The sequence below is a fragment of the Periplaneta americana genome, chromosome 13 (assembly GCF_040183065.1).
Source record: "Periplaneta americana isolate PAMFEO1 chromosome 13, P.americana_PAMFEO1_priV1, whole genome shotgun sequence".
NCBI lineage: Eukaryota > Metazoa > Arthropoda > Insecta > Blattodea > Blattidae > Periplaneta > Periplaneta americana.
The window spans coordinates 63,774,105-63,790,365 of record NC_091129.1 but is presented as its reverse complement, the minus strand read 5'-3'; the positions used below and the strand labels follow the sequence as shown (position 1 = coordinate 63,790,365).

At 33.4% G+C, this 16,261-nt stretch overlaps 1 protein-coding gene across 5 annotated transcripts in view; it reads right to left on the bottom strand.

Annotated features, from left to right (window-relative positions):
* LOC138712014 (death domain-associated protein 6-like) overlaps nucleotides 1–16,261 on the bottom strand; it is a 96,926-nt gene that overhangs the window by 51,119 nt on the left and 29,546 nt on the right. For all 5 annotated transcript variants that reach the window (XM_069843392.1, XM_069843396.1, XM_069843395.1 and 2 more), the window contains 2 exons: nucleotides 7,118–7,540; nucleotides 2,473–2,558 (listed from right to left, as the gene is read on the bottom strand). In XM_069843392.1, coding sequence (XP_069699493.1) covers nucleotides 2,473–2,558; nucleotides 7,118–7,540 — 509 coding nt within the window. The remainder of the gene's footprint in view (nucleotides 1–2,472; nucleotides 2,559–7,117; nucleotides 7,541–16,261) is intronic.

Here is a 16,261-nt window from a genome sequence, read left to right as displayed (position 1 = left end):
ATTCAGAAGGATTCTTGCTTGTGGACATCATGCCACATGGAACCAACATTAATTCTGACGTGTATGTGGCAACTCTCAAGAAACTTCAAGCTCGACTGAGTCGTGTTCGACCACATCGGGAGAAACAGGATGTTCTGCTATTGCATGACAATGAACGGACACATGTCAGTCACAAGACCACAGACCAGATCAGAAAACTTGAATGAACAACACTGAAACATCTGCATTACAGTCTTGATCTGGCATCATACGATTACACGATTACCATCTCTTTGGTAAACTGAAGGAATCCCTTCGTGGAACGAGGTTTCAAGATGACGACTCCCTCGTGCATGCTGCTAAAGAGTGGCTCAGACGTGTTGGTCCAGACTTCTACCATGCAGGTACATAGGCCCTCGTACCAAAGTGGCGTAAAGCAGTTGAAAGGGACGGGGATTATGTGGAAAAGTGATATTTTGTTCCTAAAGGATGTGTTTACATTCTGTGAAAATAGCAAAGCTGAAGGATAAAAATGTAATTTTTAAATAAATGCTGTGCATTACTTTTGGAGTGACCCTCATATGATAGATGATATTTTTAATTATTTAATTACAGATGCCATTTTCAATTATTTCATTACTTCTTCATAATAATAATCTCAGTTAGTAAAAGCTGCTTTACATCTTACGAACATCATCTCCACTGAGATGTCTCTTGTTTTAATTGTCCAGACTACACACATGACATCTGTATGTCAAAATGGATCAAACACGGTCCATGATCATACTATAAATATGCTTAAATTTGTGTTTGTGATTTAGTTCTAAGATCAACAGATACAAGCAAAAAGAAGAAGAAAACAGAAAAAGTAAAACACAAGGGAATGATAAAGAAAAAAAAGAGTAAGAAATTCCAACATTATTGCTATCTTTCAGGTATAACAGAGACAAACTGCAACTAACAACTACAAGAGTGCCAAAGGGGGACAAAACTGTCTACCATGCAAGAATTACGAAAAACAAGAAAATAAGTAACAGTAATATGCAGATTATAAACAGAACATAACTTGTCTTGTTAAACACAGATACATGCTAAACATGAATATTGAATTCACCTGCATGCACAAAATTATGGACTAGGACCACATGTGAAAATTCATCCAGAGATGAACAAAAATCTAACATTTTTTCTGCTGGGCTGCGAAGAGACAAACAGTTCGAAACTGTAGCCTGACACCCCTATTACTTACAACTTCTTGGGAATATGTGGCTTATACTTTATTAATCAAGACTACTTCTTATCTAAGAAAAATTCCAGAAGAAAATTATGTTTAAGGACTACAGCAGCTTCTTTTGTCACTTATATTAGAGTAAAAATTCTTAACATGTTACATCCTTAACAATATATACACTGTATAGTTGCAGAAAAAAATTGTCAGCCTGAATTTTCTAAGTTTCAGATTCAATGCATTGTGAATGCCCAGTGCTGCAAAACAGTGGTACACATGAGATCGCTTTAGCAGTTAACTTATTGAAATTTATTTTATGTCAACTATTGATGTAACCTGAAAGGTATTTTAAAAAATGCGACGAAAATTGATCTATTCTTAATAGTAGATAAATATTTATAAATCACACAGAGGATGATCATAAACGAAATTAATCTGCATAGTTATTAAAAAAATAAAAACACTTTTCACAACAGCATCCAAATCCTAAACTTTGTAGTCTATGAGCAAGCATGCTAGTACAGAGCTATTGGAATTCTTGTGATGAATCGTCATAATCGGGGTTGTCGTACTGTATCATGTTTGTTTAATAATGACTACTGGGCATTAAGTTGATCTTATTTTCAGATCAATTTCGTGCTTCTTGCATTAATTGTGAAATACCTTTCTGTAATACTATTCAAATAATACTGGGTTAAAGACAATTATTAATTTGTTGTGGTGTGAATCGTGTTCTGTAAGGAGCTTCAAGAACCAGGCAATTTTTTGTTTCTGGGACTGTACATGAAGAAACTTCAACAACTAAGTTGGGAGCAAAGACTCTACAAAGACGAAGAGATACACAGCGACAGATAGACAGAATTACACACCAAACGAATCTTTTACTGTATCAAAGAAAATTAAAATGTATTCTAATCAAAATTCATTTTCTTTGCAACAACACAGTATTTTCTCTGAATTTCACAGAGTAAGTAAAATTATACACAAAAACTCTAATGACTCAAAATAAATTACATACAGCACCATTATAAAAAAACACTTGTTCACTGATACAAAATGAAAACACAAATATACAGAACTACTGACAACATTAAGGTAATTTAAATAGATAAAAGTTGGTAATAACAGAAGCTCAAGAAAATGTTATTAGCACTTGGTTTTCAGATTAATTGAAAGAAGAGAATAGTTATCATGAAGGGTAAGGACACAGGAGGGCTGTAATAGTACTATGAATAGTAATATTAATAATAATTTTATTTTAATACCTCCCAAGCTTGATGTAATGTGAATCATTATCATCTTCAAAATCAACTTCCTTTACCTCCAGCTTTGCAATAACGTTGTGAATACACTAGAACAAATACAGTACAGATAAATATATCAACCTGAAATTTCAAATTTTTTAAGAAAAACAAATTGAAGTGAATTCTGACACTTTCTGCCTAATGAGTTATGTCTTCTCTTAAAAAAGTTCGTATAATTTATTCATATTTCAAATTTATAGCAAAGAACTAAATAAGATTACAGTCACTGCTACCCAGGGAATAAAACATGTGCTCTTTCAGTATTGTGATTCATTCCTTTAAGGAAACTATAACAACGTTGTTACATCAAATTCAAAATTGCAGTGCATCATTAATCAAACGGTTAGTGTATCATCTTTTCGTGCAGGAAACCTAGGCTCAGAAGTTTGTGGTGAGCAGAGAGATTATGTTGAGGTTTCCATAGAGTACACCTGAATCTCCTTTCACCTTTTCAACATTCTTCCATTAATTAATCACCATCCATATGATGCACTGTGGACAAAGTCTACAACAGCAACGTAACATATAACATCGGCACATTACTTCCAGAGGAGATGATTGTTTTAAGAATTTTATATCAAGCACCCACTGTTAAAATAAAATACAATAGTCATTAACAGTGCAGCAAGGTATGACAAAACATCCAGAATTATACCCCACGAATATGATATTTTTCAATACCAGAAAATACAATCTGACAACATCCTCGCAACTCAGCAAGATGTTCATATTTTGACTCACAGAATGGTTCCAAAAATGAAACTGACTTTCAAATATACAGAGGGAGCCGAAAAAAATGTACACACACTTTGACAAGAGATATCTATTTAATATATTTCAAAGTTGGACCGAAAAACAACAGTAATGTGTAGTATGATGTCCTGTAAACAGATGAGACTCAAATACATTACGCTAGCGTCGCTGTGCGACAGGTCCAACAACAACAACAACAACAACAACAATGGAGCCAAGATTATTGTTTGAACAGCGAAAAGCAATTCTGAAGTGGTATTGGAGAACCGAGAATGTTGTTGAAGTTCAACGGCAATGGAGACATGAGTACAGAACAGAACCACCAACGCAATTAATGATTGCAAGCATTCGTGACAAATTTGAGACTCATGGTAGCGTATGCGATGTTTACAAGGGCAGATCTGGGAGACCTCACACATCAACAAGTCCCGCATCCTCGACTATGGTTTTGAAATGTTTTGAGCACTCACTGCAGAAATCTACAAAGCAATGTGCACGTGAGACTGGGATTAACAGAACCAGCGTACTTCGCATTATTAAAACAGCAAAGTTGAAAGTTTTCATCCCAAGATTTTTGCATGCATTAAATGAAGATGACCCTGATTGGAGAATGCAGTACTGTGAGTGAAAGTTGTTTGGTCTGATGAGGCACAATTTAAGATGAATGCAACTGTTAACTGACATAACTGTGTCTACTGGTATGCAAACAATCCACATGTTTTTTTTTTTTTTTTTTTTTTTTTTTTTTTGGAAAAGGCTGTTAATTGACCTGGAATTAATGTTTGGTGTGAGTCATCATCTAGGGGTCTAATTAGACCATTCTTTTTTGATGGAACAGTAATTAGCCAAGTGTACCTGAACATGTTATGCACATCCGTGTTACCTGCCATTCATACTCTATGGAAATGAGGAATTTTACTTCCAACAAGATGGTGCACAAACACATTACCACCAAGATGTACATGTGTACCTTGATGACAATCTTCCAGGGCACTGGATAGGACAAAGAGGTCCGATTGAGTTTCCACAGAGTTCTTCGGATCTAACTCCGTTGGACTTTTACCTATGGGGGACTGTTAAGAATGTTGTATACCGTAGAAAACCAGCTACACTGGCAGCACTTGGGGAAGAAATTGAAACAGCATGTGCTGCAATTGCTGAGGACACTTTCGCAAACGTTGCTTGAACAGTAGTTCAACGCACTCAGAAGTGTGTCAACGCCCATGGTGAGCATTTTGAGCAACTGTTGTAATCGTAAAAGTCTAAGATGATTAGTGCTCATCATTTTCTGTTTGTGTGAATTCAGCTTTCTTATGTTAACATAGTTTTTTCTTTGCTTGAAGTATGTATACATTTTTTCTGGCATCCTCTGTAAACACTTATATTTGCTCTCCTATTTACTGTCAATGTGAAACTTCGACAATTTCGATTAATGGTATTTGAAGTAATGTAATTATACCATTAAAGATTTATGGAAGAAAGTGTCAAACTTAATTGGAGGCTGGAAAGAAAAAATATAGACTGAGAAGACTGTAGGTAGATTGTAAAAGAGTGCCACTGAAAAAAAAATATATATATATATATATATATATATATATATATATATATGAAGAATACAAACAAGATTAATCACTGCACTTCACAAATTTTCTCTCTCTTTTAATGTACTCTAGTTTGTATAATGAACCAGACATTAAGAATATTAAAATTAACAGATTAAGATGGGCTGTTCATGTGGTAAGAATGAAGGAGAACCACTTAAAGATTCTGTCTGGTTAAATTTCATATTTTTCTAATTGAAGAGATTATTCTCTTACAAAAACTGCAATCCTTTCATGAAGTTTCCTTTCATAGTGATGATGTCAGCTAAGCTCCCGTATTACACAGTGCATCATTGCAGTAGTGCTTCTTGCTTGGCTTATTTCCTTAGCATGTTGTATTTGTAACCATAGTTGCAATAATTATGAAGATTTGTAGTGTTTTTGGTTAATTGTTCTGAACATTATCAGAAGAGTAATTATTATAAGTTTTCATAAATCTTCAGAACAGTATAATGAATGGCTGAATGGCATTAATCGCAAGGACTTCATTCCAAGCAAATATATTCATGTATGCTCTGTTAATTTCACTGAAGACGACTATGAACAACCTGTCTCTTGAAATTCAGTTTACTTCAAACTAAAAAACATAGAATTTAAAAAAAATGCGATTATTTCTGTGCATTTAAGGAAGCAGAAACAATTATCAGATTCATCATTAAAAAGAAAGAAACAAGACAATGTTTATCTAAGAAAGAAGTAGTGTAGAAGCAATACTGGAATCAGAAGTAACTACAATTTTTCAATATTGTGAAGTTGGTTATGAAAATTTTGTAAACGACATTCAGCCAGACGATCAGGAAGAAGAATCAAATAACGAAGAAACCCAACTTTATGCCAATTTGCCAGAAATTGGTGTACAGTGTGAAACAGAACTTGAAATACACAGATATTTTCAAATTGAAAGTGAAAGTTATAATGAAATAGCGACAATCCAAGATAAATCATTCACATATCGAACAATGAGAGTGATGGAACCAAAGAAAAAATGGAAAGTGATGTGTCTGTCAAAGTGAAGGAATGAAAAATAAAATTTTCTTTGTAATGTGGGAATGTCTCATGTCCCTTTTGGTTTTTTTTTTTTTTTTGTATGAAATGTAGTAAACTGGTTATGATCGTGAAACCTTCAAGCAGGAGACCATCTTTACATGTTAAAACTGGGTACAAAGGTCACAGAAATGTGTGGTGTTAAAGGGAAAACTTGAGTAGACATTCTTCAATGTGTGTTTAGCTACAGTCATTATATAAATCGTATAAATAGTACGTGTTTTTAATTTTCAATAGTTTTTGTGAAACAATAAATTTAACAACTCTGAAACACGACAGTACATATTATCATCATTGATTTTATGAAACCTCTTATGTGACAGTACAGAAACTAATTTTTCAGGAGGAAGAAAATATTAGTTAAATATCAATAGGTCTACACTAGCCCTCGATGAATCATTAATGTTCATCATAATCACTAACGTTTTCTACTGAATTACTTCATATTCTTATGTAGGCCCATTGATTATTAATTAATTTTTCTTCCTCCTGAAAAATTACGTGTAATGCCAAATAGGAGGTTTCAAAAAATCAATGACGCAGCAGTGGATATTCAGGGGAGGCAAGGGAGGCCATGCCTCCTCTAATATTTTACCAGGATACAATATGACAGTACCGGTATTCATTCCAGCTGAATTAAGATCATAGACCAGTTATAGCAAATGATGGATTTTTTCCTTTTATATTAATTTTACTATTCATTACAACTAAGATGTAAGTTATGTCAAGCCCACCACATCCAGTTGGTGATGCCAGCTCGCTATTCTGTAGATAGTACAAATAATTCGTACTGAAAAAACAGTTAGTGCTGTAAACTGTATGCTCAACATCTAGCAACCTGCAGTGTCTATGAGAGAGTAGGACACCGGAGACAACTACATGATTCTCCTCCACAGGAACCATGACAACAGCAGTTCAACCAATAAGATAACTGGTTAGCGGAGTTTTTAAATCTAACTAGAATGCGTGAGAGGAGTCGAATTTGGAGAAGTCCTATTCACCGCCGACAAGTGTAGCGCTAGTCTCGGATGCTTTTGGCTATGTTTGGTTGTATTGACGAGCTCTCTCTCCCTTTCTCTCGCTTTCACATTATAATCTGCTAATATTAGATTTCACATTTTACAACTAACAACATATATTTACTTTATTTCCAACATTCACACCTTAAAAAATCCCCAAAAGATCGTAACATCTCGTAGTTCACTTACCTTCAATGCTTTTGAAAGTTTCTTAATTCTTCTCTCTTTGTGTCTAATTTCTGCATTATTCGCTAATTTAGAAATTTCTTTACTCATTGAGTTTCCTTCTGTATCATGATTATTATGGCTACTACTTGGTTCTGGGTCATCTGAATTATTGGCATTAATAACTAACCCATTTGACAATTTTTGTTTTTTACAAGGTGGTTCACAACTTTTTAGTCTTCTAATTTTCATTTCATCAACAACATCCTTTATATATACATATATACTACGTGGATCTTTTCTAATATTCGACATTGTACGTATCAGCAAGTTTCCAAATTCCTGTGAAGAAGTGTATTCTGGCCTACACTTCATGTAATAACTACGTGCCTTCTGAATGACTCTTTCCATTTCAGGACTTTTATCTTCTCTGCATAACGCAAGAAACTGCAACAAAAAAAAAATAACAATAACTAATCAGCAACAATAACATACAATTATATAAAATTAACAAGTCACTTCTGTCCTGCTTATTATTGTTTCATTTATCAATATGTACTAGAAGTCTACACAACTCCAGAGGAGAGGTATTCCTTCCATTTACTTAATAGGTTAATGGTGAAGGAAAGTGTGTCAAGGTGTTAATTGTATGCAATGTAATATATGGTTTCATTGGGACTGTGCAAATACTAATGCTGAAAATGTAAATAGTCAATGGAAATGTAAATATTGTAAACAATTAGATATTGTAAAGGAACAGGCAGAAACCATCACCCAATTACGCAGACAATTAGAGCTTGCTAATGAGGAAATTGCAGCTTTGAAATCTATAAGGCCTAAAGTTAGAAGTAAATCACCAGAGTTTAAGGTGGTCTCTAATCTGAAGCATAAAGGGAAGAGTTCCAGAGTCCCTAGTACTGCCATTGCTACCTCTAATATTGAAGTGTAACTGAGCAACTGTTCTGGATTCTCTAGAACCTGAATCTGATGCTCCTTCCAACTCAGTATCAGAGCCCAAGCGTAGGAGGAAGATACTTTTGTTAGGTAGCAGCCATGGCAGAGGAATAAGTCAATGGCTCCAGGCTTCATTGGGTGAGAAATATGCTGTTACCAGCTTTTTCAAACCCAACACTTCTCTGGCCAATGTTGTAGGGGATCTCTCTGCGCTTGCTAAAGATCTTGATAAAGAAGATCATGTAATTATAGTGGGGGGTGCAGGAAACAGCCTAGAGAAGAACCTCAATTATTAAATTGATGGAGACATACACAACATTGCACAGAAGAGTGGCCACGAATGTGGGTTTTGTGAACCTTTTCCAGAGGCATGACAAGCCGTGGATGAATAGGAGGGCTGAGAGTGTAAATCTGTGGATTGACTTGGCTCAGTTGGAGAGGGACATGGCCCACATTAATACAGTATTATAGACACATCCTCCATTGTAAGAGAGGAATACACTAATCATGGACTACATTTGAATTCTCGAGGCACGGACTTGCTAACGCGTCTCATTGCTGACAGTCTCCAGTATGACCATGGTAAGTGTGACAATAAAATTCCTGTTGTAATCCGTCATAGGGCTTGTCCTTTTTTAGGATAAATAAAAAAGTCAAAATAACAACAACAATAATAATAATAATAATAATAATAATAATAATAATAAACAGAATCAGCAAATCATAATACAATCAACATTCAGTGTATTCCATCAGAATATATTAACTATAAGAAATAAGACTGATGAACTCCTTGCACCCTTAGATTCCGAACATTTAAATCCAAATGTGCTATGTATTGCCAAACACCATATGAAACAACAGGAAATATTGTCTCTCTCACCGGAAGGATAAAAATTAGGTGCTAGTTACTGCAGACAAACTCTTGAGGATGAAGGGGTGAGTATATTTCTCAGATCTGACCTTAATTTAAAAAATATTGATCTTTCACATTTTTGCAAAGACAGGGATTAGAAATTTGTGCTGTTGAATTAGAAAATGAAACATATAATTTCACTATAATATGTCTATATAGAGCGCCATCTGGAGACTACGAAAATTTTATTCATTTATTGGAAAAGACACTAAAATACTTACAGAAACTGAAACGCGAATGCATTATTTGCGGAGACATCAATGTCCATTATCTAACAGAAAGCAATAGGAAAGATCAACTAAATTCATTGCTAGCATCTTTCACTTTAATTTACACAGTAAACTTTCCGACGAAAATACAAGGGGATTCAGCTACTGCAATAGACAACATATTCATCGGAAAATAAAAAATAGGTATATCTCACACAACCCCAATAATTAATGGCCTTTCGGATCATAATGCTCAACTCCTAAATATAAATATTAACACATCATCAAAAAAACAACTAAAGTGAGATTCAGAAATATAAACAGGGAATCATTAAATAATTTTGAAATAAATCTCAAAAATGAAACATGGGAATCAGCATATAGTCAAAGTGATATGAACAGTAAATTCAACAAGTTTCTAAATATTTTTGAATCCAGTTTTCCTGTAAATTATAAAAATGAAACAATAAGTAACAACAGATGGATTACACAAGGTATTAAAATCTCATACAAAACCAAGAGATCATTATACATACAGAGCAGAAATAGTAATGATGCAAACTTAAAACAACACTATAAAAATTATTCAAAAATTTTACACAAAGTAATCCAAAAAGCTAAAGAATTACACTATAATACAACAATACAAAACTCTGATAATAAAATCAAAACAACTTGGAACATAATTAAAAAGGAAAGTGGACGACCAAAAAGTAAAGTAATAAACTATACCCTTATATCTAACAATACATAAACGTCAGACCCAAATGGAATTGCAAATATATTTAACAAATATTTTCTTACAATAACTGATAACCTCAACATCCCCCCAGATAATGTTACTAACAGCTTAGATTCTTTAACACAATATTTTCCGACAAAATTCCCAAGTATTCAAATATTTCCAAACAAAAAAAGAAATAATTGCAATTATTAAAAAGCTAAAGTCAAAAAACTCCTCAGGGTATGATGAAATAACAAGCAAAATACTAAAAGCGAGTTCACATATTATAGCTGGGCCATTATAGTACATTGTACAACGAGCCTATAATGGTAGTAATTAAGACGCGAGTATGTTTGTTTATGAAACGAGCACAAGCTTGTTTCATAATTTTCATATGAGCGTCTTAATTACCATTATAGGCAAGTTTCATACGACTTTTTATGCTCGACCATATTTCTAACTTGAAATTATTCATAAGTATTCACGTTATGGTTATGTAAGTGAAGAGCGGAAGTGACCTTCTAAACTGTGAGATGTGCGCAGACGCGAAAGTATTGATTTTTTCCGAGGGACGAATGTCATTGACCTTGATACAATCTAGAGAATAACACGAACATTAATATTGATATAACCTGGAAATTGATTTAGAATTGAAAAACGAGATGACAAATTGAATTTATTTGAATATTATTTACAATTAACTCTAATTATTATAGTAACAGAACATAACCTTCTGCGACAGTATTGGATTTCCAGCCTCCGTGACGTTTTGCTAATTGTCTTTCGACTGCATATCCGAGAATAATCGATACTTGCAGTTTTATAATGGTACAATGGTGATTTCTCATTGGCTGAATAACTGAAGTATAATGAATAGGTGTACTTTAATGAGGTGCATTAAAGGGCTACTACCAGGTGTATAATTACTACATTTCGGCATGGTCGAGCATAAAGTTATTTATGTAACTATTCAATGTTCAATGGTATATTCCCTGAGAGATTAAAATATTCAGTGGTTATTCCTATCTTCAGAAAGGGTGAAACAACTCTCCAGAAAATTACAGGCCCATATCACTTCTACCAGTCTTCTCCAAAATCTTTGAAAAAGTAATGTATAAAAGACTATATCATCATCTAGAAAGATACAACATTTTAGTCCCAGAACAATTTGGATTTAGGAAAAATAAAGGTACGGAAAATGCAACATTTAGTTTAACTGACAAAATTCTGGAGGCAGTTAATAAAAAATTACAAGTTGGAGGGATTTTCTGTGATTTTTCCAAAGTCTTTGACTGTATAAACCATAAAATGCTGCTAGATAAATTAGATTATTATGGAATTAAAGGTGTTGTACACCAAAGGTTTTACTCATATCTCATAGATAGGAAACAGAAAGTCGAAATCAATACAACTATGAAATCTGCCTCGACATGGGGAACTATTAATAATGGAATTCCTCAAGGATCAATATTAGGTCCCCTACTTTTTTTTAGTGTTAAATGATCTTGCCCCCTTAATAAAAGATGTAGGTCATCCCATATTATTTGCAGATGACACAAGTATAGTAATTACAGCCAATAACTCCAACACATTCCAATCTTCAACAGAGGAAATTCTCTTCAAAATATGTGACTGGTTCTCAGTCAATAAATTAGTATTAAATTGTGACAAAACTAACATAATTCAATTTAAATCCTGTCCAAATTCAACCTCGCAAATTTCTAGCGCAATAATTAACAATAGATCCCTATTAGAAACAACAACCAAATTTCTTGGCTTAAAAATCGATAATGTGTTAAATTGGAAAAATCATATTAAAGAAATTACCGCCAAACTAAATTCAGCTTGTTTTGCTATTAGATCTACGCAAAAGATAGTAAATATCAATATCTTAAAAACAATATACTTTGCATACTTTCACTCAATAATGAGTTTTGGACTAATATTCTGGGGAATAATCTTCCTCTTATGTAATCGTGAAAACTTTGTTAACTAATTCAACAGTTCAGAGCATAAATATGCATCAAAAAATGACTTTCATACTCCATCGACAAGTCTACCGTGCTATCAAAAAGGAGTGCGTTATATGGCAGTAAAAATTTTTAATAGCCTCCCTATTGCTATAAAAAATGAAACTCAAAACATAAGATTATTTAGGGCCAAATTAAAGAAGTACCTAATTTCTCATGCCTTCTATTCTGTAGGTGAATTCATGACATTCAATAACGCTTCATGAAATTGATACTAAAACTTTGTGTTGTACTAGTAGACTATATTGTAAATCTCTTCTGTATATATTTCATCTAGACTATGACTATAAATTAAGACTTTATAATAGTATTAAGTTTTTTGATTTGTTCCATATTCTAGCGTGAAACAATGTATGAATACCATGGAATGTTAATAAATACAATACAATACAATACAATACAAAGTGCATCAACCTCAGTTAAAAACGCAGTAATCATAGGTTATGATACGATGGTTAAACAGTAACTGTGGTTAAAATGTAATTTCTGTGCACCATTCATAATCACCGATTACTTAAACATGGTTAACTGACCCTCATGTAACCAGAGTAAAGTCTATAACGGTACAATGTTTCTACAAAATGACTAAAGGAAAGCGTCCAAACCTCTGTCTGCAAAGATGATAGTCAATGCCTAAAAACGACTGCTCTTACTCTGGTCTACTATGAAATGAACATGTCCTACATTTTCGCATTGCATTTGATTGCCTTTGGGCATTGTTATGTTTGTGAGTTGCATTTCTTTATTTTTCAGTGCTGTTAGGTTAAAATCGTACAAAATGGAAAACTGAATGCAAAAATGATTATATCCCAATGTGAGATTGAAGTATTGATAGACTTAGTTACTAGATTTAAATGTATTATATAAAAAGATGGAATATCCATAAAGAACAAGGATGCAGAAGATTAGTAGGGATGTTTGTACGATCCAGGACCCCATTTACACCAGGGAATTGTGCATTATCCTAAGATCCATCCATAACCTCTCTTCATTCAGCAGTGACATAGAGAAAGAGAGTGTTCCCTCTTAAAATACAGAAAATAACAGATACATAGGATCATAATATAAGCAGCCGAACCATAGGAGAAATATGACTTTGTGTGTTATTTCAAGTGATACATTTGTTGCAGCAGAAATGAAACTGTAGATTTTAATAAACGAAATCTCTCCTGAAATTTTCTGTCCCCTAATTCCTAGTAAGAATTGTCTCTTTCCACTATAGAAACTTCATGCTCACAATCATCTCTATCCAAGTAATTCAAGTACTGTACAAAATAATCACCTGTGGATCTGGCCGTCACTTTGTTTTACTTGCCCTATTAATCACTGGTTATCTCCTTTAACCACTCGAATATGACCAGTTAGAGATTACCATGATTAACCTCCTATTTAAGTCCTAACCAAGGTCAAGACACCGTAAAAATTCTTAACCAGGAGTTAGATGGCAATTTTAACCGGTGGTACACTAACCGACAATGATGCACGTGTGCATAAGTATAATACAAGAAGCTTAAATTTAAAACATAGTTAAGACATACGAATAGAAAAACAAAAGGTGTAACAATAATACTGTAAAATCTAGAAATGCTCTGTTAGCATACAATGCTATTGTAAAAGCATTGTAATGATAGCATTAACAAAACCTCCTTAATATGTAAAAAGAAAGAAAATAAATCAAATAGGTAATAGAATAATAACTAAAAAGTATATGAAAAGAGTAAACACTGTTGACCTGCCTACCTCAAAAGCAGTTTATATACAAATAAACAATGTCATTAAGATGACACATTGCCTTAGCTTGTCCCATTGTATGCTTTATATATACGCTATGATTGTCCAACTCCAATAGATGACCTGATAGATATACAATCGTGAACAAGTCCCATCCCCAGACAAATACTTGATAATCCCTGGAGCACCAAGCTCTTCATATATCACAATTAGAAACCTGTACTATCACTAAGACTTGATCACAGCCTGTTTTTAACTATTACAAAATATGGTCGGTTTACAAGCAAAGTAAAAAATATTACTTCTGAGAAAATGGCGTGTAGGCTATAATGTGCATAATGTATGTGTATAAACTTAGAATTGGAAAATTAAATACACATAAAGAGAAACAACTTACTAAAAATAATATTTTGAGGATTAAGTTTTGTTAAGAGCTTTCAAAATGCATTTTTCTCACAGATAATATGTTTGACTTTATGTGTTTCGCTTGTAAGCCGATGATATGATAGATGAAAAAAGGGCAAGATGGAGTGTGTTGGTGGAATAAAAGAGGGAAATTAGAGTACCCCGAGATAAACCTGCAATGCTTGTTTTGTTCACAAGTTTCATCACAACCTGGCTGGGGAGTGAGTATGGACCAACTAGATGGAAGACTAACATGCTAGCACTGAGTCACAAATGCGGTTATGATGACACATACTTTCTTCTTATACATTATGTACATTTCAAAATAGTTTCTTGCATTATCAATAGAACTGGGATTTTTGGTTACAATACTTATTTTGTTCCTTAAACAATGCAATATTCTTTAAATATATCCACATTTTATGAAAAATTAAATTTGATATAGATTTATAATATCCAAAATGCTTATTTGGATTGTTAATGCCTGATTGAGTTTTAGCAGTTGAAATGCCTATTTTCGTATCTATATTTAAAAAAGGGTTACAAAGGGTAATGAAGTTCATTCCATCTATCACCTCTCCTACCTAATTCCCAACCTCACCTTCACGTGGTGCAACCTGTTCCTAAACAGACGAGGCTCTGGGGACCAAGTCATAGCGGTATAACTGTTCCAACACTTATGGAGGAAATGCCATATAAATGCCTGTCCAGAAGACTATTAAGGTAGCAGCCCTACCACTGGACTACTGTGCGACAGGCTTGTAACCTATCCACAGGAACTCTATATTACATTCAAGTCTCATAATATTAACAGCCGGAATGCAGAATCTATTGACGACTATGGCGTGAATAGGACTATGAGTAAAAATAAATGGAAAAACAAAGGGTATTTTACAATTTGCCACTTGGAATGTTCAAGGCTTATCATACAAGGATGATACAAGTTAATAAATCAGACATGTTACTTTTATTAGGGGATTTCAATGCAAGAACTGGTAATAATGAAGTTACAGGGCGCATTGGAAAACACGGCGAAACGCCTTGTAATAATAATGGACAAAGACTACGAGATTTTGTGATTTACAATGATCTAAAAGTAATGAATTCTTTCTTTAAACACAAAAATATACACACATATACATGGCAAGCAAGAGGATCACAATCTATTATTGACTATGTCATTTGTAATCAAAAATTGTTTAGCTTCGTTTTAGATGTCAAAGCTTGTAGAGGTCCTGAATTAGAGACAGATCATTATTTAATTGTATCCCCTATTAGAATACCAGCACCATGGCATAAAAGAAATATTAAAAATTCCAAGCAAGAAAGTAATAGGCTTATTTTTAAAGTAGACTTATTGAGAGATGATAGTATTAAATGGCTATATGAATGTAGAATAAAGGAATATCTTCAAACAACCAAAATCTCGGATGATATAGAGGAAGAATGGAACAATTTAACAGATATTTTAAAAAAGGCTGCATTTGAAAGTATTGGCATAAAAACTATTAAGCAGAAGAGACAAAGAGGCATACTGAAATGGGATGAGGATATCAAGAAGGTGATAAATGATAAGCGAGAAGCATATCTCCGATTTTTACAAACACAAAAACTTGAAGATGAAATTGATTATAAAAGAAAGAGAGCAATTGCAAAATGGGAAACAAGAAAGCAACACAGAGAGAAATGGAATAATTTCGTCTCAAGATTAGAAAGAGATTTAACATTACCAAGACCCAAAACTTTCAAAATTTTAAAGAAAATAAATTCGGAGATAAAAGAAAATGTTGTTCTAAACCCTATTCCTAACGCATCTCTACTTGATTACTTTAAAAATATATGGTTTCACAAAAACATCTCTCTTACATTAAAGACTTCCAACAATAACACAACAGATATTATTACTTATGATGAACTCATTGAAGTATATAAACATTTAAAAAACGGGAAAGCCCCAGGCGAAGATAATTTAATTTTGAGCTTTTTAAATACGCTGGAGAAGAATTTACCTATAGATTTTTATATTTCTTAAACAATATATGGGCAGGATCACAACCCCCAGAACGTTGGCAAAAAGCCATTGTAGTACTTATTTATAAGAAAGGAAACAAAAAATTATGTGAAAATTACAGGGGTATAAGTCTTCTCAATTCTGGATATAAGATCTATACAGCCATAATCAAAAATAAACTATCACAT